General features: G+C 41.3%; 1 protein-coding gene across 4 annotated transcripts in view; it reads left to right on the top strand.

Moving 5' to 3' along the window:
- The first annotated feature begins 4,611 nt into the window (after positions 1 to 4,611).
- Slit2 (slit guidance ligand 2) overlaps positions 4,612 to 23,112 on the top strand; it is a 325,678-nt gene continuing 307,177 nt past the window's right edge. For all 4 annotated transcript variants that reach the window (XM_021161790.2, XM_021161792.2, XM_021161791.2 and 1 more), the window contains exons 1-4: positions 4,612 to 6,674; positions 9,271 to 9,342; positions 10,529 to 10,600; positions 21,655 to 21,726. In XM_021161790.2, the coding sequence (XP_021017449.1) occupies positions 6,496 to 6,674; positions 9,271 to 9,342; positions 10,529 to 10,600; positions 21,655 to 21,726 (395 nt within the window). In that variant the 5' untranslated portion in view covers positions 4,612 to 6,495. The remainder of the gene's footprint in view (positions 6,675 to 9,270; positions 9,343 to 10,528; positions 10,601 to 21,654; positions 21,727 to 23,112) is intronic.

The following is a 23,112-nucleotide window of genomic DNA, read 5'->3' on the forward strand; positions in this document are numbered from 1 at the left end:
TCATTAGGGGCTTGGTTCACAAGAACAGCACCAGGCCCATCCACAACAGTAGCTGAATTCAGAAAATCCAAATGGCATATCTGAAGATCCCTAAGGGTCCCCACAAAGCAGGCACATTCAGGGATAGTCCCCCCTCCGTTTTTAAAAATTCAGCTGCACAATCAGTAAACTATTTCATTATGACAGTGGGAAAAACAATTTCCCTATGCACAATATGGTGACACACAAACATCTTGAAACTAATGACTTCCATTTTCACTCATTGGTTAACAGTACCCCAATGCTGAGCAGGGCCTCCTCATTCTAAGATCACTTGTTCTTTTACTCCTAAGAAGATAGCCTCTGGTCCAGCCCTTCCCAGGAAGAAGGAGAATGAAAAGGAGAAGAGGAAAGTGAGGAGTTGGAAGAGGAGGAGGAGGTGGAGGAGGAGGAGGAGGAGGAAGAGAATGATGATGGTGATGAGGAGTAGGAGGAGGCAGAGGAGGAGGAGGTGAAGGAGAAGATCTGGGCATGGTGGCACATAACTTTAATTGTAAAATTTGAAAGCAGAGGCAGGTGGATCTCTGTGAGTTCAACACCTGCTAAGCTACTTAGAGACACCTTGTCTCAAAGAAACAAAATGATTCCTACCACCTAACAGGGTACAAGATTATAGGACTTGTTTGTAAGTTTAGATGACTGTTCTTCTATTAGGATATTTCAGAGGTTTTTATAGATTAATATTATTAGAATAACAGAATTATTATATAACCATTTATTTAATAGGTACCCAATTACATGAAGCCCATGCTCTTTGGTAGGTATTATCTTAATCTTCAAAACATTTCTGAAAACTTGGAACTACTACTCACATTATAGGAGTCAGTAAACGGGATGAACATATAAATATAATATGCTTATATTATATAATTAGTTGAATCATTAAAATTAAGCAAGGTTGCAAACAAGTTCTTTCCTATTCTAAAGGCCATGTCCCTAGAAAATGAAATGTTCATCTATGGTTTTGTGGGGCTGAAGACGAAAAATATTTTGGTGCCCTCTAGAGGTGATCAGGGGTGTGAACCTGTCAGACCCTGGGAAGGAGAGAAGTGGAAGGCCATTGAGGAGGAGCTATTTATGACTCTTGCTTCTTCCTTTTTCATGCTTAGACTACTCAGTCAGTGTGGTAGCATAGCTCGTGATTCGGCATTCTAGAACTTTACCAAGCATCAAAATCAGTTTTACGGCTTGTAAGTGTGCAGACTCCTGATGTCCAGCCTCCACCTTTCATTCTGAGTCTTTGTACTGACTTTTCTCATTTGGAATTTAAGTTACAGTTCCCAGAGATCCTAAGCTGCTCATGAGGGGACCATGTTGAAAGAACCACTGTTACTTAGACCCATCTCAAGGCAGAAGTGCTTGGTGTAAATGACCTAGGCTCCCAGACAATTGTAATGCTTTGAACCAGAAGTCTCCACCATATTCTGGGAAGACCACAGAGTTTACAAAGAGAGGAATACCTCATTTAGGAGGTATTCTTTCTAAAACAAAAGAAAAAAAAAAACAAAACAAAAAACTGAGGGTTTCTGGGGAGATACACATTAGGGTGAAAGACAAGCGATTGGGGCTTGAACAGAGTTTAGGTCATAGCTACTTTAATACTCTCTGCCTTCACTGAACAACAGCATATTTGGGGCTAAGGGGGGAAAAGTGCTTGTAGCCATACTCCATCAAATACCTTGGCCGTGAGTAAGCATGAGATGAATTTTAGTTCAGTCATAACCCATATATATATATGTGGGTTTCATATTCATATTTCCAATAAAAATACTATAAGAAAATTAGAAAAGTAAATAAATTTTACAGTAATGGATAATAGTATCATGAAAGCAGTCAAACCCAAAAAAATTGTCCTATGGAGTTTTACAAAGTTGATCAGTGCAATTAGTACTGCTCACCTTTGTTAAAAGATAGCTAGAGTCTCACTAATACTGACCTCTCCCTTCTATAGCAATTTTCTTTCCTTACCCCCCTTTCCCATAGGCCCCAACATCGCAAAGCTTTGATCTAACACTGCGCTTGTTTAAAAGTATTTTTTATAGTGTCTAAATTATTCGTGCAGACTTCCACCAATGGGATTTCCTCTTAAAATAATAGGAGACTTGAATGCTGACTGTAGTGGATTCCACTTACTTAATCCAGGTCAGGATTTATGGAGACCTCGTGTGGTGACTGGAGGCACCACAGAGGTCTTTCTTAGGCTAGCTACAACAATCAAAGAGAAACTCAGAACTCATTTGGGAGCAACAAAACCTAGGAAGAAGGAACCCTTGAAAGTGAATGTTTGGGTTGCATGTAAGGCCCTTCAACAACATCCTTCAGTAGCATTGTAGAAAGAACATAGTGATGCTGCCTTTTGTTTTCAAGCAACTTTGTCATTCATGTTTGTTTCTTAATTGAAGGTTGTTGATACACAAAAAAATTCACTAGCTCAAAAACAACAAGAATTACTTAAAACCATTGTTTTTTTTGTGAAGAAATTCATTGGTCATATCTAATATAAATTTTCATTTAATTAAAAGTTTTCCCATAGGCACATTTTGTGTGAATGTTACTCAGTCTCCTCTTGATTTTATGCAGAAAGGATATCAACACACACACACACATACACACACACACACACACAGAGAGAGAGAGAGAGAGAGAGAGAGAGACTCAAACCTGAATGTTGTTGCATCTAATTCCAGTGGTATTATTTATGAATATTTTGAATGTAGATTTCTGCAATTAAAATGCACATAAAACAATAAACCAGGTGTAGTGGATAAATTTATCATGTTACCAATGACACGTCAAAGTTGTGACAGCAAATGAGTTAGTGCATGTAAAAACATGCCTAAATTACATACTTTATTATTATAAAGAAAATTCACTAGTGGGGGGAAATCCTTCATCAGTGACAATTTGTTTTGCAACAGACATGTGTTCTGTGTTTCAAGTCATAAGGAGACGTGACTATGGTGTCTCTTTTCTTTACAAGGAAGTTAGTTATATAACAGACCTTTAAGCAAAAATCTAGAAGGACAAATGAATGCATGAATGTCAAATGTTCTGAAGTCTTTTTAAGAATGGTGCCATACAAATAAATGACATTCAAATGAATAATACCAAGAGTTCCAATCTACTTTATGAGGGGACAGACTGTCTTTGACAATATCTTCTGAAGGGCTTTTGGATCTCAGTGGCAGGTAAAATGAGAAAGATATCCTGAAAAAAAAATTGTTTTTAAATAGGGAAAAATAAAGATGTTGGAGGGATTTCACGTTTCATATTTATGAAATAAAACACTGATCAGGAAACCTACTAAGTAACAGGTAAATTGTTAAATGCCAAAAAATGCTAAAGAGATCTGGGCTAACTTCGCGGTCAAGGTTTGGCAGATATTTTATACAAATGATACTTTACTATAAAACTGACTTTATGGTAGGGGCTGGCACAAAGTAGAACGTGACTACAGGCAACGAGATGAGGAAATTAAAATCAAGGGAAGAAGCTGACTCATTTAGTTGATATTTCAAACCTATAGTGGCGTTGGTGTCTGCTGAGAGATGCTGACTATTGCCAGACATCACGCTGAAGAGACAAGAAGGAATGAGGAAATTCATTTTCAAAACAGTGCAGGGGTAGGGATGGGGATGGGGGTAGGGGTGGAGGTGGGGATGGGAGTAGGGTGTCCAGGATGGCACTGGATTCAGGAAAGCCTTCTATAATGGGCATTGCTAGGATTTACTTCCTCTTCCCTTTGCCAGGTAAGAGAGTAAAACCGTAGGGACCTATCCAAACCCTTTTAGTTGTGTGAGTTTGTATTAGTGCCCATACAACCAAATCCCTTACCATGGCGTTTTTTAAGTAAGCGACTATAAAGAAAGGGTTAAAGGAAGACAGTGGCTTAGGGATGGGAAGGCCAGCGAGAAGCTTGAAAACACTACTCCCAACTTGCTACAACTCTAAACTTTGAAGCCTTCCAAAATGCGTGTGTGTGTGTGTGTGTGTGTGTGTGTGTGTGTGTGTGTGTGAGTGAGTGAGAGAGGGGGGTGGGTGGGAGATAGAATGCGCGCTCGCGCAGGCAGATCTATTTCAGTAGAGTTTTTTTGTTGTTTGTTTTGTTTTTGTTTTAATTTTAAAATCATAATCTCGCTGTCTCTCTCTTTCAGTGTTGCAAGCCCAGAGCGGTTCCCTTTAGGATCGCGACTCAAAAAGCTACAACAGAGGCGCTGCCATCTCCATTTATTTATGAGTTGCCCTCAAAGCTGCCCCTCTCCTCGTTCTCCCGCTGGGAACCTCGGTCTCTGGGCTCTGGTCAGCTCTGAGGCCAAGGAGTTGTGTGGAGGGGACCCGGGCTCCTCTTTCTGGTGGCCAAGTTTGCGGGATCCTAGGAGTCTGGGCGCGAGCAGGGGCGTACGGGAACGCGCGCCGCTGTGTGCAGCCGGAGCTGGCAGCCTGGGCCTCACCTCTCCCGGGCGAGGTGCAGGCTTTCCGCGCTCGGCCAGGGGGCGGGGCGAGGCTTGCGGGGGCGGAGCCAAGGGCGGGGGCTTCGGCTGCTATATAAAGACCGGCGGCCGCTTTAACTTCGGACTTGGGCTTATTTATTTACGGAGCGCCTGGACGGCGGAGGCTGGAGGAGGTGGCGGCTGTGGCTGCCGCAGACGGTGGTTAAAAAAAGGAGGAGAAGGAGGCGGCGGCGGCGGCGAGGGATGGGAGCGCCCAGGCTTCAGGGCGCAGGCCGGAGCTGCCGAGCTTTCCTGAGGCTGCGGGAGTACTGAGGAGAAAAAGGGGACGTCCCGGGGGCCCACAGGCGACTCCAGAGGCGCGGACTGGGGTCTTTTTGTTTGGCTGCGCTCAGCTCCCAGCAGCCAGAGCGGACAACTCCAGTTACAACAACAACCCACCTTCCAGCAGCCAGGCGAGACTTAGGCTGCCGAGTCCGTCCTATTGTTTAGACACTTGCCTGGGGCTCTGGAGCGCCAGTCCCTGCTCAGTCTCCGCCTTCCCTCTCTCTCCACTTTCCTCCCGGGAACCGCGAGTGCCGAAAGCCTCCCTGAGAGGGGAAGGGGCTGGAAGCCAAGCGCTGCCTAGACTGTGGTCGCCGAGTCAGGTGCAACGTCCGAGGCTAAGCGGCATCTAAACGTCTGCGGCTGGACTCCTCCCGTGACAGTGGGTGACCGGATCCAACGCCTGGGATAACTTCCTGCACTTTGAGGCTGAGGACCCACTTGTAGGGGCTGCCCGAGGGGTGGCTGAGAGGCTGCATACAGCAGGACGTCGCTGTTGGCTGTTGTTTCTTCTACCTGTGCCGTCAGGTGTGTGCTGCGGAGCTGCGGCGTATCCCGGAGACCAGAGTGGCTGACAAGAGCGCGCACACTCTCCTGCCATTCGGTTGTCGCCTGGGGTCTGCCAGGGTAGCAGATCCCCATCTTTCTGCCTCCTACCTAGTAGTCATCCATCAGGACACAGTAGCAGCACTGGCATCGCGGACACCTAGTCTTTGCTTTGCTCTTCTGGGCTCGCCTATCTGCAAATCTTGCCCAAGCTAGAGGACCTTTCCTACTCAACTTGGCTTACTGGATTTTTCCCCCCTGCAGGAGTGAGGACTAGTGGATATTCCTGCAAGGCTGCAGCAGTCCGACTGCCCTTTTGTCTCTCTGTGTGACCTCAGGGGCAGGCCCTGGTGCAGAGCGTCGCCAAGGACGCCGGGAGGGAGGCGGGATTGCCAAGATATCCTCCAGTGAAGTGCATGTGTGAGTGCAAGCCATCCTTGGCTGTCGGGAAGTGGAGAAGACGGTTGAGGCTGCTGCTGTGCCGCAGGAGTGGAGAGGCCCCGGGAGCTGAGCCCTGAGCCCCGCATCACCGCCCGGCACCCCCAAGGCTGTCTGAATACCCGGTGCGCCCCCACGCGCGCTATGACCAGTCTCTCCGAGGGCTCTGCTTTGGATCTGCCAGGCCCTTGCGCCTTCTAGCTTCGGGGGAATCCACTTTGATCAAGGCCACCATTACTGTTTAAGTCCCCTCCTCAGCCTTGTACTCTTTCCACTGGAATCGGATGTGCTAGAGGGTACGTGGGATCAGAAGTCCTCCCTTGTCCTCAAGCAACCAGCCTCTGCATCTTCGCGGACACTGCAAGTAGGAGCTCTTTTACCGCCAAGTTGAAGTCGCGCACTGTCCTCACAGCTGCTCCGGGGTCTACTCCCAGCCTGAGTCGGGCCTATTGATATTCAGAACCTGAAGTTGCCCACGGATCTTCTGCTCTGCTGGAAAGGCTTGAAGAGTAGAGGAAAGACGTGTGCTTCTGTCAGCTCTCCTACCCCATATCACTGTTCCAGATTACTGTGTGAGCATCTCCCCGGGTGCTGTGGGTTGCAAGCCCAGCGCCAGGCACTGGGCCTCGGACACTGCCCAGTTTTCACGCAACCGAAAGCTCAAGAGAAGTCCTTCAAAGCAAGGAGTCTATTAGGGAAGATGAGTGGCATTGGCTGGCAGACACTGTCCCTATCGCTGGGGTTAGTGTTGTCGATCTTGAACAAGGTGGCGCCGCAGGCGTGCCCGGCCCAGTGCTCCTGTTCAGGCAGCACGGTGGACTGTCATGGGCTGGCACTGCGCAGTGTGCCCAGGAATATCCCCCGCAACACCGAGAGACTGTGAGTATGGGTACTTTGCCCTCCCTGATTCTCCCTCACTCCCTATTGAGGTAGCACCTCCTCAAGCGTCCAGCCTGGAAAGTCCACGTGCGGTAGAAACCTGTTCCTGGTGCAGCCCTCAGAGGCTCTTCAGCACGCGGATCCAGGGGTTGGGCCCTCTGGAAAGGGCACTAAACTGGGAGGAGCCTTTGCCAAGGAGGGGCGGGTCGCTGGCAGCTATGCGTGGTCCCCTTTTCCTGTACCCCTCTCGTCCTTTGTAACTGCTTGTGCACTGTGGACCAGTTCTTTCTGGCTGAGGAGAGAGGCGCCTGGAACTAGAATCCAAGGATGCCTGGGGCAAGGGAGGTGTGACCGCGTTTCCCAGACTGCAAAGCCAGGAGTCACCTTGGGCTTGCAAACACTCAAGGGTCGTTTCAGGACCTTGTTGCCTCAGACTGGGGCGGGCTGTTTTAAAAAAAAATGTTCTTTCCCGGGGCTTTATGCACCCTTCTAAGTACTGAGGGAGGGAGCCTTGGAGTGCTTGAGCGATCTTTTCATTGTCTACGAAGGATGAGTACCCTAGGACAGTAGCAGTCCGATCTGTGGGACCTGCATCATTTTCCTACCTCGACTTTCTAAAGCCTCTCTCATTTACAAGGGAGGAGGCAGCAACGGTTGCGGTCCTTAAGTGACTCCACTGAGCGGGAGACTTCGGGGAAGATTGCGTCCCGGGGTTTAAGTAAAGTTAGCTACTGTCTCTTCATCTAGAACCCACTGGGCCAGGTCTAACTGCTTTGGTGACCCCGTGGCCTGAACTGCCCCCTCCAGCTCTTCCTGCTGCGGCTGTATGGCCTGGGGCACCTTTCTGGCAATCTGTGAGCTCCTTCACGTGGTGGCAGCTGCTCTGCCTGCCCCTCTTCGCGCTCGGTCGCCCGCAGACATCCCCGCCTCCCTGTCTGCGCGAGTCTTTAATGAAGAAATAAACGCAGACCCGGGATTGACGGACCACGCGCTCCTGGTGGGGCACTTCCCGAGTTAGGGAAGCGAAGCGCGGAGGCCACTCTCTTTGTGAAGCGGAGCCCTCCGCCGCCACGCGCCCTCCCCAGCCCCCGGGATGCGCCGGGCTCTCCTGGTTGCGCATGGGCCGGGCAGGCGCGGATGGCTTGGGTTGGTGTAGCGTGGGCGATTGCGCAGAGACTCCTGTTCTTTGCTAGGTCTGAGTGTAGCCACGGGAAAGGGAAACCCTAGGACAACACTTCTGCACACACTTGTCCTCCTCTTTATGCAAACTGCGTCCCCCTCTGTCTGAAGGCCCAAGTCCAGGACTTTCTGGGTTTGGAAAGATTTGCCAATCTCCAGCTCCACTAGGGCTCTCCTCTTGATTGTTTCTCACTATTGGGCCTTAACGCGTGTGTTTCATGGTGGGGGGGGGGGGCAGATCTAGAGCGTTTATCTCACGAGGTAACAAATAGCCCTTAAATGATTCTCACAACTTTAGAGACAATTCAGAGAGGTAGGTTGTTAAGACAAGGAAGAGAGCAATGAGGAATTCTGATTTAGTCTTCGTCTTCATTCCATGCCCTTCAGAATAGTGTAAACACTAACTTGTCAAAGGGTTGCCTTTCCAGAACTGGCAGGGAGTGCCCAGTGATTGGGAAAAAAATCCTTTATGAGAGATCTGTGGAGTTTTTAGGAAACCACATTCTCAGTGCTGGTTTATAAAATTCAATAGCAAAGTCAACACTTTAAATACAGATTTCAGCACAAAGGTTTGAAAACTGAAAGGAAGAGAACTTCCGGAAAGGAACGCAGCGTCTCCCAAAGGTTAGTTTTATTGTGAATGAAGGAAGCCCTGAAAATTTACTGTTGATCAGAAAAGAAGAATCTAACTGAAGTAAATGTGGTGTTGAAGTGAAACACGCTTGTCAAGGCCAAATCCTGCTTCCATTATTGTGTACACTGGTGGTTTAAACTCCAGTCACAATGGGGGATTGGTGGGGGTACAGGGGCTGCTAAAAGGAGTTCAGCTTCCCCAGGGACCTAGAATTGTGGGGAGGGGAAGGTCTTTGAGGTACTGCACTCTCCCTCACAACACTTTTATTGCCTCAGGAATTTTGTCTACAATGCTACCTACCTCCTGAGTTTTCTAATTTAAAAAAAAAAAACCTCGAATAGTATGTGAAATTTTTTTCATTAAGTCTTCTTAAAGAAACTTCTGGGTGGCTATGCTAAAAATAAGAGCAAAATTGCAGAATACTTCAGTAAATAAATACTCAGGGTCTTGTAGAAATGCAAATCGAAAGCACACACACACACACACAGGCCACAAACACACAACAAAAGTCACGGTAACTGATGGCATCATCACTTTAGTTTTTTTTTTTTCTTTGTCATATGTCAGCAAGAATTTTGTAAACATGAGACATTTATGAACTATTATTTCAAAGGCTTCCTTCCTTTCCTCTGTAGCTCATTTTTTAAGCCACACTAATTGAATTAAGTTTTTTTCCCCCCTAAAGCTCTAACTCGTTTTAAGTTTTACTTTGACCAAATATGAGAGAAGTAAAAAAAAAGGAACTTTAATTTTTTTTTTTTTTTTTTTTTTGGTGTCTCTTAGGGATTTGAATGGAAATAACATCACGAGGATCACGAAGACAGATTTTGCTGGTCTCAGGCACCTCAGAGTTCTGTAAGTGTGTTCATGCTTTGCATCCCAGTCTTGTTTGGAAGATGGCCTGTTTTGTTACAAGCACTAAATGTTCATAGCCTTAAAACTTTTCTGAAGACAGAAGCCGAAAAGAAACTCAAGGTCTTTCATTTCTTTTTATTTCCCATTGTACTACTTTTATTGAAATCTGTGCCTTTAAGAAGTGGATGTGTGGTGGGGATAATAAGACAGAAAGGACCTCAGATCATTAGTTTACTTTAGGGGCCTCACACATACAAATGTGGAATCATTGTTTTTACAATAGGCATAGATAATGGTCGAAATCTGATATGTTGAGGACTTTACAGTTAGCTTGGAAGCTTTCAGTAGATTGCTTTCTCTTACTACTGAAGTCAAAGAGTCCAGATATATATATATATATTTTTCCCTACAAAGCAAGAGTAGAGACAAAAAATAACATTACAATCATGCAATTCATCTTTTCCAAAGTTTGAGGGCAGGGGGTGTTTATGTATAAATATAATGATCTCATTTTGAGTTGCATTCCTTACATTTTATAGCTTTGTAGCTGATATAAATTGATACAGCATGACTACTGCACTAATTAGTGGGTTAAATTAGGTGTGATTTAACCATTAGTTTGAGAGCCAATATTATGCAAAACTGTGTTGCCCACAGGTTTGTAAATATTTACACCCGGTGGCCAAATATTTTTGACTACTGTGCTTACTATGTTAAGTTTTAAGTACCAATTTTGGTCCTTGTGACACTATCCCATTGATGATATGCATCCACAAGTCAGAATTAAACTAGGCATGCACTGAGCTACTGAATTCCTATGTTAGGAACACAGGTAAGATCAGTAAAAGAAAACAGCTCTCAAAGTTGCCCTGTGCTCTGAGTGCCTCTTATGGACTCATGCTGGAGTTTTAGGTTTCAGATTTTACTCTTCAGGACTAACTGCCATATGAAACTTGTTCAGTATTTTTAAAAAATAAATGCCTTGTGATATGGAAGCTGCTTCTCCACTGTCTCACCCCTTTGAATTCTCTCTCTCTCGAGCTTCATTACTGAATTTGCTAGTGACTTTCAATTCAGAGCAAAATAGAATGGGAGAGTCAGAAAGGGGCTGCAGGTTTCCGCTGCTGCTGAATTGCAGCCTCCTCAGATGGCAACATTCAGCAGCATGTTCTATTTTGCATTTCAGTCAGCTCATGGAGAACAGGATCAGCACCATTGAGAGGGGAGCATTCCAGGATCTTAAGGAGCTGGAAAGACTGTAAGTATTTTCAGTTCAAAACCCATGGCAACATGTCTGTGTGTTTAGAGCTCCTTGGATGTCAAGGATTATGTCTTCAGTTTCGTGGTGGCTTAGCTTTTAAAGTTTAAGAGGAAAAGGCAGAAACAAATGGTTTCCAAGGTAGAGTAGAGTCCTGGGTAAAGAACAGGAACTTGTGTTAAAGCCTAAAAGTTCAGGGCTTCCCAGAGATAGTTCCTTGACAATTCTTGCTTTGACACTAAACTAGCCTCCTGAAGGAAAGAGAGATTGGTAATTTTATTTGTACTTTATGGAAAGAGAAACAACTCAGAATCTTGTAAGCATCCATGCTGTTACTGAGTGAACCACTGTTGATACTTTAGGAAATTTAAAAGGGGTTGTTGTGGATAAGTGATTTGTTTGATGTTTAACACTTACAGTGAACATTGATAATAGTGGTTATTCTCAATTCTATTTAATTGTTTATAATAGCTTCTAAAATATTACTGGTCGGAAAAATAAGCTAAGGGTTATTAAAGTAGGGATGGGTTGTCTTCTGCTCCTGGCATTTTTTTTTTCATGAAGTTTAAGAGTAAATTTTGCTCTTAAAAAATATTGTTTTTAGACATAAAAATTCTTATGGATATAAGTATTGCTTGACTCTTCTTGTTTTCAAAGAATATATTATTTAACTACATATATATACATGTATATATATATATACACACATAAAAGACAAAACTTCTATCTGAAATCAGAAACTATAACAATTGCAATATTAAATGCAATTAACAGATCTCATTTGTCTTGATTATGTTTTCATTTTTAGGGCACTAAAATTAAAACCACTAATAATTATTTTAATAAGTTTCCATGCTTTCCTTAATAGTCACTTTAGTAAAAATGCAATAAATACTTTTATCTAAATATGTTATGGGAGCGCACAGCCTATATTCAGATTCACTGAGCACAATGGCAAAGGTTCATATCTGTCATTGTCTAAAAGTAAGAAATTGGCTTGTAATTTTGTGATATGTTTTGAAATGTGCAGGCTGTGGTTGTATTGCTTCAGGAAAAGCCTGGGAACATCTGCTTTATTTTACTTTAAAATTTTGTCCATTACAAACGTTATGATATAGAGAATGTAACTGTAGAATAATATATAAATTAATTTGCTATACTGAGACACCTTTTGAGGAAGTAAAAAGAAAGGTAAATATTTACTTTAGCTCATATCCACATTCTTATATCCATAGCCTATTTTCTCTTTATAAAACTACTCTGAAAGTATTTACTGTTGCACTACTTCCTAGATGGTTAGGCATAGCTGATACACCTAGTGGGTAACTCACAAAGGTATTTTACACCATATAGTGTAGTATGCATTGATAAAATGCACTTTATAATAAAAGAAAATGTACTGATAACTGGTCCTGAACCTACCTTTAAATCCCAGCATTCTCCATGGCACTTTCTGTAGCTCACATTTACTTGTTCTGTAAGTTTCAGTCTTTAGGAACATGAGAACAATGCACACTTTTTTTTTTTTTTTTTTACATTTTTAAAGCCACTTCAGAATTTCATTTGAACTTTCATCTTAAATAAATTAGCTCTCCCGAAGATCCTAAAGATGCCATTTAATTTGAAATTTGATTAGAGTTTTAGGTGGAAACTATTTTTGAACTTTGACTTCCCTTGAGAATGTCACTTCATCTCTGAGCAATTTTCTGTTCTACAAAGACTAAGTCAGATGTGGCGGAGTGGGAGGAGGGCTTGTAATCTTGAATGGAAACTAATATATATGCAAGACTTCTTTAAATCACCCCAGCTGTTGGCTGAGAGCAAATATTTCATATTTGTGAGGAAAAGCTGAGAAAATTCCATTTGTTTACAACTGCCAAGTCCATCTGACGGAAGCGCATTGTTATCTGACAGCCAATTCATCTCCTTGGGACTCTGGAATCCTAAGCTATTTCTTAGGAACATTGTGGATACACTTTTCAAATATTTATTTTTAAATATATTAAATACCAAGGCAGATTTACTAAGAAGTGCATTCAACACTATTGTGAAGGAAACTTTTTAAAAATTGTTCAGTTTACTTTTTAAACAATAAAAATACATAAGGAAAAAAAACCCTTACCTTCCTTTGTGAGTTTCATATTCAGATTATTATGTTTTACAACATCTACCCCTATTTTATGTAGAGTCATTAATGTCACATGAACAACTTGCTTACTTACAAAACTTCAAGGGGGAATGTAAGAAACAGGAGATGGATTAATGTTAAACTTGGGACTGTTTAATCTACATGATTGTTAATAAGTTGGATGCAAAACTGCAAATTGAATCCCAAATTGTGCCACAATGCATTAGAAATGATTTATGCTGTAATAGACACCCACCTAGAAAAGCATGGTTTCAGTTTTTTTCCTTTGTATGTAAAGCAAAACAAAATAAAAAACATCAACTTTATTCACATCCAATGTATGGTTCTAAGTTGTTTTCATTTTATAATGATACAATAATAGCATTTGTCCATGTTGGGAAGGTATTTTGTGAAAATATCAAGCTTTCGGTATTTTTTTATAATGTTGATGAAATTTTAACTTAATGAAGAAAAGGCAGATCTGAAAATAGAAAATAATATACCATTTTATGCTCTAAGTTTTTAATTGATAAAAAAAAAACCAAGTCATTTTAACTTAAATTTAACATTGTGAGATTAGAAAGACATACTTGTCGATCAAAGCAGTATAGGTACAAAAGAAAAAAAAAAACCCCAAAGGTTTCCACTTAATTAATGTGGTTAAAGCAATGCCAGTCAACATGTTAAGCTATCCCTCCTTCCTCCTTTCTCCTTCCTTTACTTTCTCCTTTCTTCTCAAACCTTTTGTCCCTCTCTACTCCCTCCTTCCACTTCAAGTCACTCCCTTTTGCTATTGTGGGATAAAAGAGCATCGGATGATGAAGGTTTCAGCATGGGCATGTGGCTATCAGTCACTGTGAATGGGATAGGTTTTAATAGAACGTGCACCCCATGCGCACATGCCACTTCCTGTTGGGACAGTTGCTGCCATACTCCCAGGCCTGATAGATGCCATGCCACGGTGTCTGGAATGCGTGTCTTGTCAGTAGTCCTATTTATCCTGGAGGGAGATGTTGGGGGCATCACAGGGAGAAAACTCATCTCGCACTTTGAAACACAATGGCTTCCTCTTGTTTAATACGAAAGTTATAGAGGAATCTAATGAAGTTATTTTATAAGATGATTTAATCCAGACCAACTAAGCAAAGCCAAAGCCCATACAAGTAAGTTACACAGACTATTTAGGATAATCAAAGTATGCCTTTTTTTATACTTCACAGAACACTAAATAGCTTTACCAGTCTCCACTAAAAGTTATTAATTTAAGGTATATAATGTTCTATGTAGTTTTTTTCTTTCAAGTTGCAAATTCCATAGGCTGCTGAAGCTGTGCTGATCACTGGCAATCTATACATAGCTATGGTCAGGCTATATTCTCTGAGTTCTGTTTTATGGCTGTCTGGGGGACTTTGGCATCTTACTAGTAAAATCAATTCCTCCCATTTTGGAAAGCCCTCCTATCATGAGTGGAATATTATTGGAATTTTTGATATAATGATACTTCAAAATGAAACACATATTTGTCTAGCTTATATTTGTGGGGGAGCAACAGCCAGGAATAGAAAATCGTGGCTTTGAATGAACCTCACAAATGTCAAATACTCATCCTTACAATAATTCCTTAAGTAGAAAGGCACATTGGATGGGTAGATGGTTTTAGAGTGCTGGCTGGCTCTGTAGTGCTATTTGAGGCTCTGCTGATGGGGGCAGGGCTGAGACAAAAAAAAAAGCAGAGGGGGAGCAGGGCTAAATGAATAATCTAGCTGCTCCTGGTTTTAGGCATCTTTTAATAGCTTCTTTTGGATCACCTGTGAAAGCTACTTACTGATTATGCTGTTGGCTGGTTGTCTAGCCACATCCAAACTCAACTCCATTCTAAAGCCAGGGACATTAGACAAGCGAGACTTTGGCAGGTCCTGAATTTCAATGGCCCTGTAAGAAGATCTGGAGCATACAGCTTCCTCTTGAAAATCTTCAGTTATCTCAACTTCAAAATAGGGACAATTATTAAGGTCCAGGTCTTCCCTCAACACTCCAGCTGTCTGCTTTTCAGACCTATACTTCATTCAAACACTCCTGGGCTTATCCTCTTCATTTTTAATGTGACATGTTTAGTCCTAGCTGCTTACCACTGGAAAGTTTCCTTGAAAAAAAATTATCCTAAAAATATTGTGTTGTGAGGGATCCCAGGATATAAATATGATAACTTAAAAATATTTTAAAGTTATACCAATTCCCAATCATAAAACTTATCACTCTTAAACTTAGAAATTTAGATCCCTTTAGGATAAAGACTCCATTTGAGGAAACTCTGTATTTCATGAACAAATACTTAAAAGATATGATTCCCTCTGAGGTGGCTGTGAATTCATCCTCTCGCCGTGAGTGCACTGCTACTTATAAACAAGTGGCACTGTGTGGTTGGGAACGGGGGCATAGTGATTATTGTAGGTTGTAACACATGAGTTCAAGTGTAGAAAATGTTGTAGAACAGGTCTGAAGGATAGCACCATTTATCCTCTGTTTGTCAAGGCTGTAGAGGACCTCTCTTCCCACTAATCCTGCAAGCTTATATGCAACCTAACACATACACAGTTCTTATTGTAAAGAGTCTCTCACAACACTAATCTCTGTGGCAAAGAATCTAAGTTCATCTCAAGGGACACTTCTCTGGTACTGTACACCTTGGTTTAAAATCCCTGTTGGTGTCATATATATGTTAACATGTTTTTCTTAAAGAAATACATCCGACATTGTGTATAATAAAAATAAAATGTGTCAAGCAACTGATAGTTGTTAAATGCCTGAATTCCAGTGCATTTTTAAGCGATATGGGCAATTTTGAATACTGTTCACTGATTGCAGTCTTAGGAAGATTTCATGGGAGGGTGCTGCTACAAGTTTAGCGAGACATTCACTGCAGAATGTTTTTATGGGCGCTGGAGTCAAACAGTGGCGAGAAGATCCCTTGGCCACTGTGGACCATTTCATGAATTCTGAGGCAGCCAAGGGTGTTTATTTTTCCCACATCTGGTTTGGGCTCATCCTTTGTGACAGTGTTTGCTGGATGCTGTTTCCTTTATGCTTCTCCTGAAATGAGGAGTCTAGTTTGCACTGTTTCAATGTATTTGTGGAAGCAGTGAATGTCAAATATTTTACATTTCCTTCTGTCTTGCATTGCTTTTGGATATCTTTCCGCTTGAATTAGGCCCTCCAACGTGCATTTCACAAGCTTGCATAGGAAGGGAGCTTTTTTTTCTTTCCCTCATGGACTTCACAAGTATTGTCCTATTTTCAAAACGAGTTACATCTGCTGGACTGACAGGAAGACATTAGTAATAATGGAATCTTGGGGACAAAGAGACTGATTTGAAGTTATGGATGTTGGAGTGTCATTTTAAGAGGCTTTTGTAAAAGTCTTTGCCTCCCCTCTTTATAGCATCCATCCACGTTGGATTCAGGATTCTGCTCTAAAACAGAAACTATGCCACATTATTTTAGACAGTGGTGATAATGGTATTCCTGTGGCCTCACTAGCCATTTCTGCTGTGCGGTGCCTTGTAATATCAACTGCTAGATCACTAATGCCAAGTACTCATGTTGTATTGCTGATTGTGTTGTCTAGCCACGTATAAACTCTCCCTCATCTTAAATCTGGAAATAGTTAATAAGAGAGACTTCAGTACCTGAATTTCAATACCCCTTGATTATGTCAAGTCATCTTTAAAATCTTTAATTCCTCAGTTTTCAAATAGGGATAGTTATCCCAGTAGTGCAAGAAATAGTGAGATAGTGTTCACAGTTTCTTGGAATGCATGGTACACTGTGCTTAAAGAACTGTAGTTAAGGATTTTAACACAACTTCTCTTTTAAAAGGTAGAATTTAGGAATAGTTTATATCCTAAAATACGAATATATTATATCTGGTCATCATATTTGTTATTTTCACTTTGAGTTTCTTCATGGGATTAGAAGATAGGAAGAATGTGCATAGTTTTTCTTGTTTTCTTTCAGAGTATTTTATACTCACCTTTAATATATAGAGTATTATTCAATGAAGGCTGGGAGCAGACAACAGCCTTTTTATTAAAAAGCTGTTGGCTTCCCTAACATAGGGCACAGAGGAGGAAAGCATCATTGACTGTGGTAATGAAAATAAAAATAATAATCTTCAGCTATGTAAAACAAGATAGATGTTTAAAAAAACTGTTGAAAATTTGAATTTTAGTTTTGTGAAAAGTGTTTGCTCTACAGGGGTCCAAAGAACAATGCTTTAAGTGGGCAATAGAAACTGCATCTGAAGAGTCAAAAGGGAGTGTAATTAGTCTTACTATTGATCATGCATGTATGCTGAGTAGGAGAGCAATGATACATTTTAAGGTAACATTTACTGAATTTCAGACTAGACGTGATGCTGAGGTATGTTCGAATTGATTTGTGGATGCAAAGCACACGTCTTTCACTGGATTTTGTAAAACTGTTTAAAGTCTGAATTTTGAATAAGGTGGAAGGTTATCTTGGGGTAAAATATTAACTCAGCTGATAGGAAAGTTGAGGGAAGTAAGGTGCTATAGCATCCACACAAGAATAAATCCCAGTAGTAAACGGAAGATAATAATTTAGAAAGTATGTTGTGAGCCACATAGTTGATACTCAGCATTTCAGTGTCCCTTGGTGTTTTCATAGCTCTGAGATCACTTACTCATCTGACGTCATACTCAGAAGCAGGAAGTGGCTGAGATCTAGGATCTTTAATTACCTTTGGCCTAAGAAAAACTATCTCAAAGAAATATACCACATGTATTTTTCCAAAAGCATGAATCAACCACCCAGAGAATCCTCAAATGGCTCTCAGACTTTGTGAGTAGATTGTATTCCCCGAGTGAGGACACAGAACTGGTGTATCCTCTGTCATCTGTCTCTAGATAAAACTGAGCCTTTTAGCAGAGTACCTTATGCGGGATCTCCCATCAGTAATCCTAAGAACAGCCATTCACTGTTTCCATGTCTAGGGACCATCACCTTTAAAGGTCACCTCATTTATATTGGAGTTCACATCATGCCATCTCTTTAAGTCACTGATCTTTTCTTTGTTGTGTTAGAGATGGGGTTGCTTTTTCTCAAACTTTTTTTTTTTTTTTTGCAATTGCTTTGTATCTTAATGGACTTTAAAACAACTGTAGATTTTTTTAAAATGTCTTTTAAGGATTTAATTTCTGGTCATTTGCAAGAATCTTTGCTTTCTATTGAACTTGGATGAGTCCAGTGACATTTTATTGAAACATTTTCTGACCATTTAACCTTATTACTGATGAAAGAAAACAAGAGCCAAATATAGACACTTAAAAATAAAGTTACTTTTTCAATTTTTGCCTCTATACATTATACATTCCTTAGTGTACCTGCCTTTCTTTGTAATATTATCTTGCCTCCTGTTCAAAACATGATTAGTTTAGACAAATTTACTTCCATGCAAAAATAAGGAAATCCAGAATGATTACTTAATATTGTATTATCATTATTTCTATTATTATTGTTATTATTATTTTTATTATTGTGTGTGCATGTGCATGCATGTATGTGTATATGTTTGTGTGTGTGTGTGTACCTAGCCAAGGAGGTCAGGTTTGCAAGTGGGAGCCACAGATCATCTTTGTGGAGTAGTTTTTTTCATTCTATATTTTTCTTTTAAAATGATTTTTTTTTATTTCATGAATATTGGTGTTTTGCCTGCATGCATGTCTGTGTGAGTGTGTCTGATCCCCTGGAACTGGAGTTACAGCCATTTGTGAGCTGCTCTGTGGGTTCTGAGAATTGAATATGGGTCCTCTGGAAGGCCAATGCTCTTAACCAGTGAGCCATCTCTCCAGCCCCTCCTACTTTCATAAGTCTTCCAGGAATCAAGCTCCAGGCTGTCAGGCTGATTTCTTTTTTGGAGGGGGCGTGGCAAGCACACAACCACTGAGCAATCTTGCCAGCCTCTCACAGCTAGTGTCTTTTATAAATTAAATTGCATCCATTTTCATTTGAGTAGCTCAAAGATGCTTAAGAAGTAGACTACACAAAACTGTGGCGTTCTCAGCGAAACTTTGAGCATTACATTGTTTTCAAGCATTGTTGAGAAAAAGCAATGATGATTCTTCATGTATGGAATCACACGGCCTGAAGCCAAGCTTCTAGCTCTACTTTTGAGTTGTGGATGTCTCGCCAAGCCATATGGAGTGTTATTCATTTGTAAGGATGTTGGGACAAGTGAATGAAGTAATCCATATAGCTTAATTCATGTCAGATATTGTTTGTGATGTGAGTTAGAACCACTGGGAATCTGAAAAGGCTTACAACAATAAAGAGAAAGACATCACATGTTCTGTGGCTTAAATATCTACATTCACATAATATATGAAGGTTTGCCAATGTACTAGCAAGGTTAGAAAAAGCTGTTGGTCACTGATGTATTGGCATTTATTTGAACACACTGAGTTCTTTCTGCCCTTTATATGATGCTGGCAGCATGTGGTTGCTGGGGAAAGAGAAAGGACAGGTTTAGGGTACAGGAAGCATGTTAGGTGGTAGGTATTTGGTTAGCTGGATAGTGATTGGTGGCTCAGCGAGTATGCCAAAGCAAAGTGGCCCTGATATCAAGTGATTATACTGGCCCGTCACTTAACTATATCAAAATGCAAAGAGAGCACTCACTTCTCCTTCAACACAATTCGAACCTTCTAAATGCCAGAAAAGACTGGGGAGTGCGGCATGAGAACAGGAGATTGCTTTGTCTTCTAATACAGTTCAAACCTAGTAAGTGCCAGAGAAAGGGGAAGGAACACAAAGATCGGGTCTTCACATTTGAGGAGTTCACAGCCCAGTGGGAAAGAGACCAGCACGTGAGTCAATATCATACAGTGCATGGGGGTCATATCAAATGCTCTGGGGACATAGCCAAGGGAGGTATGAGGTTTACAGAGAATAGCTGGAGTTTCAGAGGATGTAAGAAAGTGCCTTGTGATGGGAAGGGAAAGCTCTCTCTGGACAGCTGCCTTGTGCAGTCTCAGTTCAAGGCTTGAAGTAGCATGCCTGCCCAGGCTGAAGAATCAGATCAGCTCTGTTAATGCAGTGCTTGGAATATAATTAAGAAACCCCATGTCTGTCATTCTAGAAATCAGGATAGACATTTTGTGTATACATTCTCCAAGGAACTCCTGCTGCCTAGAAAAAACAAAAACAACAACATCATCATCAACAACAACAACAACAAAACCCAAAAACTAAACATTCTCATTGCCACTATTAAAAAATGTGATTTTTTTTGATGCTCAAGAATGATTCTTTTAGATGCTTGCAAATAATAGTTTTTAGATGCTATGATAACAATATCATAATTAAGTGATTTTTTTTAAGGTGGAAAATGATGGAGGGTGAAAGTACTTTATCCTCAAAATCATTCCCAAGAAATTATAAAGAAAAATAGACTAGAAGTTTTGGTTTTACGTTAACTTTATTACGTGGTTCATTCATAAAAATTAGAGCATGTGTGGGAGCAAACCTCCCTTTCACCACTAATTTTCCTCTTTCCCCTTCATGCACGGTATGGATTTTACTACGTGCTGCCATGGCTCTGTAGATGAGCAGCTTCCTAAGGTGTTTTGATACTTGAAATTCTGATCACCGTTATCACCTTCTGCTCAGGTGATCTACAGGCCACTTAAACGCAGACCCTGCTTTCAGATTGTCCTTATAGCCATTGCTTGGATATATGGGATTACAAGTGGAGAGTTTCTAAAGGCAGGTCTTTATGCCTTAAGGTAACTTTGAGTGAGGAGTCACTTATTATCTGCTTTTTTAGAAAATGCAGTCACTGGTCTTATTCCTGCCTGCTGGAGACTAAGTAACTGTCTTTCTAATTCCACCTGATGAGTCTTTAAGTAAATCAGGATATCACACCCTTATCATGGATCCTGACGACTTAACCATGTTGCTGCCTTTCTCAGGGTGATTATTGGTCTTAGAGGCCAAGCAACTTATACATCATTTATGTGTAGCTATTTCCCATGGACTACTCATCAATATATTTAGATTTGGGAGAAGCAGAAGAGAAGGCTAATAGCATTCACTTGATTAAAGGGTTCACATAGTACGGGCAGGGTTGGATTGTTAAGTATATCAGGGATAGTGCCTGCTCACTTTCTCTAGTAGGTGTGCACATGCCCAGTGAGCTCAAAATTGCTCAGGTTTGGTTGGAGTTGCAATTATGCTCTTACCCAAAGAATCTAAAACATCCTAAAACTACGAGCAGTGCAACCTTTGAAACACTATGTGAGTAAACACAATGTAACTCAATTCAGGGCTAGGTCAAGAGCTGGAGTTTGAGGTTTGACCTTTTTTATATTTATTCTGATTGTCCTTATGGGGGAAAAAGTCTTATAGACACTGTCTCTTGCCCTGCAGCCTCCCCCCCATTTAAATCAATAGGCAATAAAATTGAAAGGTCTATCTACTGAACCTTTGCTGAAAATTTTAGTCCTTTTTGAATGTATGAATTCTTTTAATAGAGTTTGCTGTATTAATATATCCATCCTCTATTGAAGTTGTGTCTGAGACAGGAAATCTTGGTCCATCATGTGTGTTCTGTTTGTCTGAAGTTGCAGGGGCTTTGAATGAGGACTCTAGGTCCCATTAATCACCATCTGAATAAGCACAAGGGAAAGTTGCCCTCAACAGCCATGCCACATGACAAAAGGTGTAAACCATGAAACAAAAGGTGCAGCCGACGTTTGGGTTGCAGTGCTTGGATATTCTTGAATATCCACTCTTTCTAGAAATGCAGGATGAAGCATGATACTACCACAGCAAGGCTCACTGTTAAGTATTTTCTGTGTAACGTAAGCTCTGTTTTTTTGTTTTTTTGTTTGTTTTGTTTTCTCCAAAGGCGTTTAAACAGAAATAACCTTCAGTTGTTTCCTGAGCTGCTGTTTCTCGGGACTGCGAAGCTCTACCGGCTGTAAGTAGACACTCAAGTGCTTGTTGTTGCTTTGCATCGACCTTGTGTTTTATTAATAGAGTTGAGGCTGTTTTCTTGAGCTTTCCTGGAATCCATGCGTTCGTAGATTCTTAGATTGGAAGGTTGCCCTTTTGCTTTCTGACAGAAATGAAAGATCTTCAGTGGCTCCAGCGGCTTTGTTTATGTAGCATTCTGTGGTTCCGGCGTGCGTTATTGCAGTTGCTTTAGTCTTGGTTTTCATTATGGTGTGATACAGAGGTTTGCCTAGTGCGCAAAGGAAACCTCAAATTTGGAAGGGAAAAATTGCTACTGGTCTTCCACTTTTAAAGGAGGTTGATAGTGTTTCCTGTAAAGCTGGGGTTCCTTGTGTAAGCTCTTTTTTTTTTTAGCATAGTTTTGGAATTTGAGAATAGTGTTTATTAGATTGCTCATATTATCTATCCTACGGCATTTAAAGCTGTACTTTCTCTCCTAAGTGCTTCTTTTGAAGCCAGAATTACAAATTCTGCAATGTGCTAGAAGGCAAGACTTTCACATCAAAACACCTCGTACACCATTAGGGAAGTTGTTCTTTAAACACACACACACACACACACACACACACACACACACACACACACACACACTGCAAGTATTAGGTGAAATCAGTTTTTCCTCCCAGAAATGCTTGTTCCCTAACCTGATGTGTAATAGGGAAAACACGTTTACAAAAGGTTTGAAAATTAGATTTTTTTCAGCTGAGTGCATGGTCTTGCACAGACGGCAGATATGCTACAAAGTATTGGCAAGAATAAATAGAAATGATTATTGATGCTCGGGTATGCTGTGAAATGAATGACTGGGATAGGTAGGAAGTTGTCTGGAGTGGCCCCACCTGGGTGTCGGGAAGTCCCATATGGAAGTGTTTGTAGAGAGAGAGTGAACACATTGCTCTTTTCCGAATTTGATTTTGTAGCCAAAGCTTTGTAGCCTACACGTTCAATATTGTTGTTATCAATTCCAGAAGCGTGTATGTGGGGGTGGGGGTGGGGGTCCTCTCATACTCACCCCTGCTGGAAACAGGATGTCTGCTAGGTCAGTCCTCCTGATACTTCATTTCACAATACAAAGATCATTCCCAGCTGACACCCCACATCTTCTCTTTCCTGACATCGTTTCCCTAAGGAAAGCCAAAATCCCTGGCTGCATTGCTCATGTTCATGAGCGTTGCTGTTTAATGGGTCCTATTCAAGTGTATTTTTAAAAATCAAAGGAACTTCTCTTAACAAGTCATCTCTAAGGGCTCTTTTTCTTTTTTTTTTTTTTTTTTTTTTTTTTTTTTTTTTTTCAGAACCGTGATTATGTTTTAATTCAATTATACTGTGAATATTATTAGTTTGTAATGTA

This window comes from Mus caroli, chromosome 5, assembly GCF_900094665.2.
Source record: "Mus caroli chromosome 5, CAROLI_EIJ_v1.1, whole genome shotgun sequence".
NCBI lineage: Eukaryota > Metazoa > Chordata > Mammalia > Rodentia > Muridae > Mus > Mus caroli.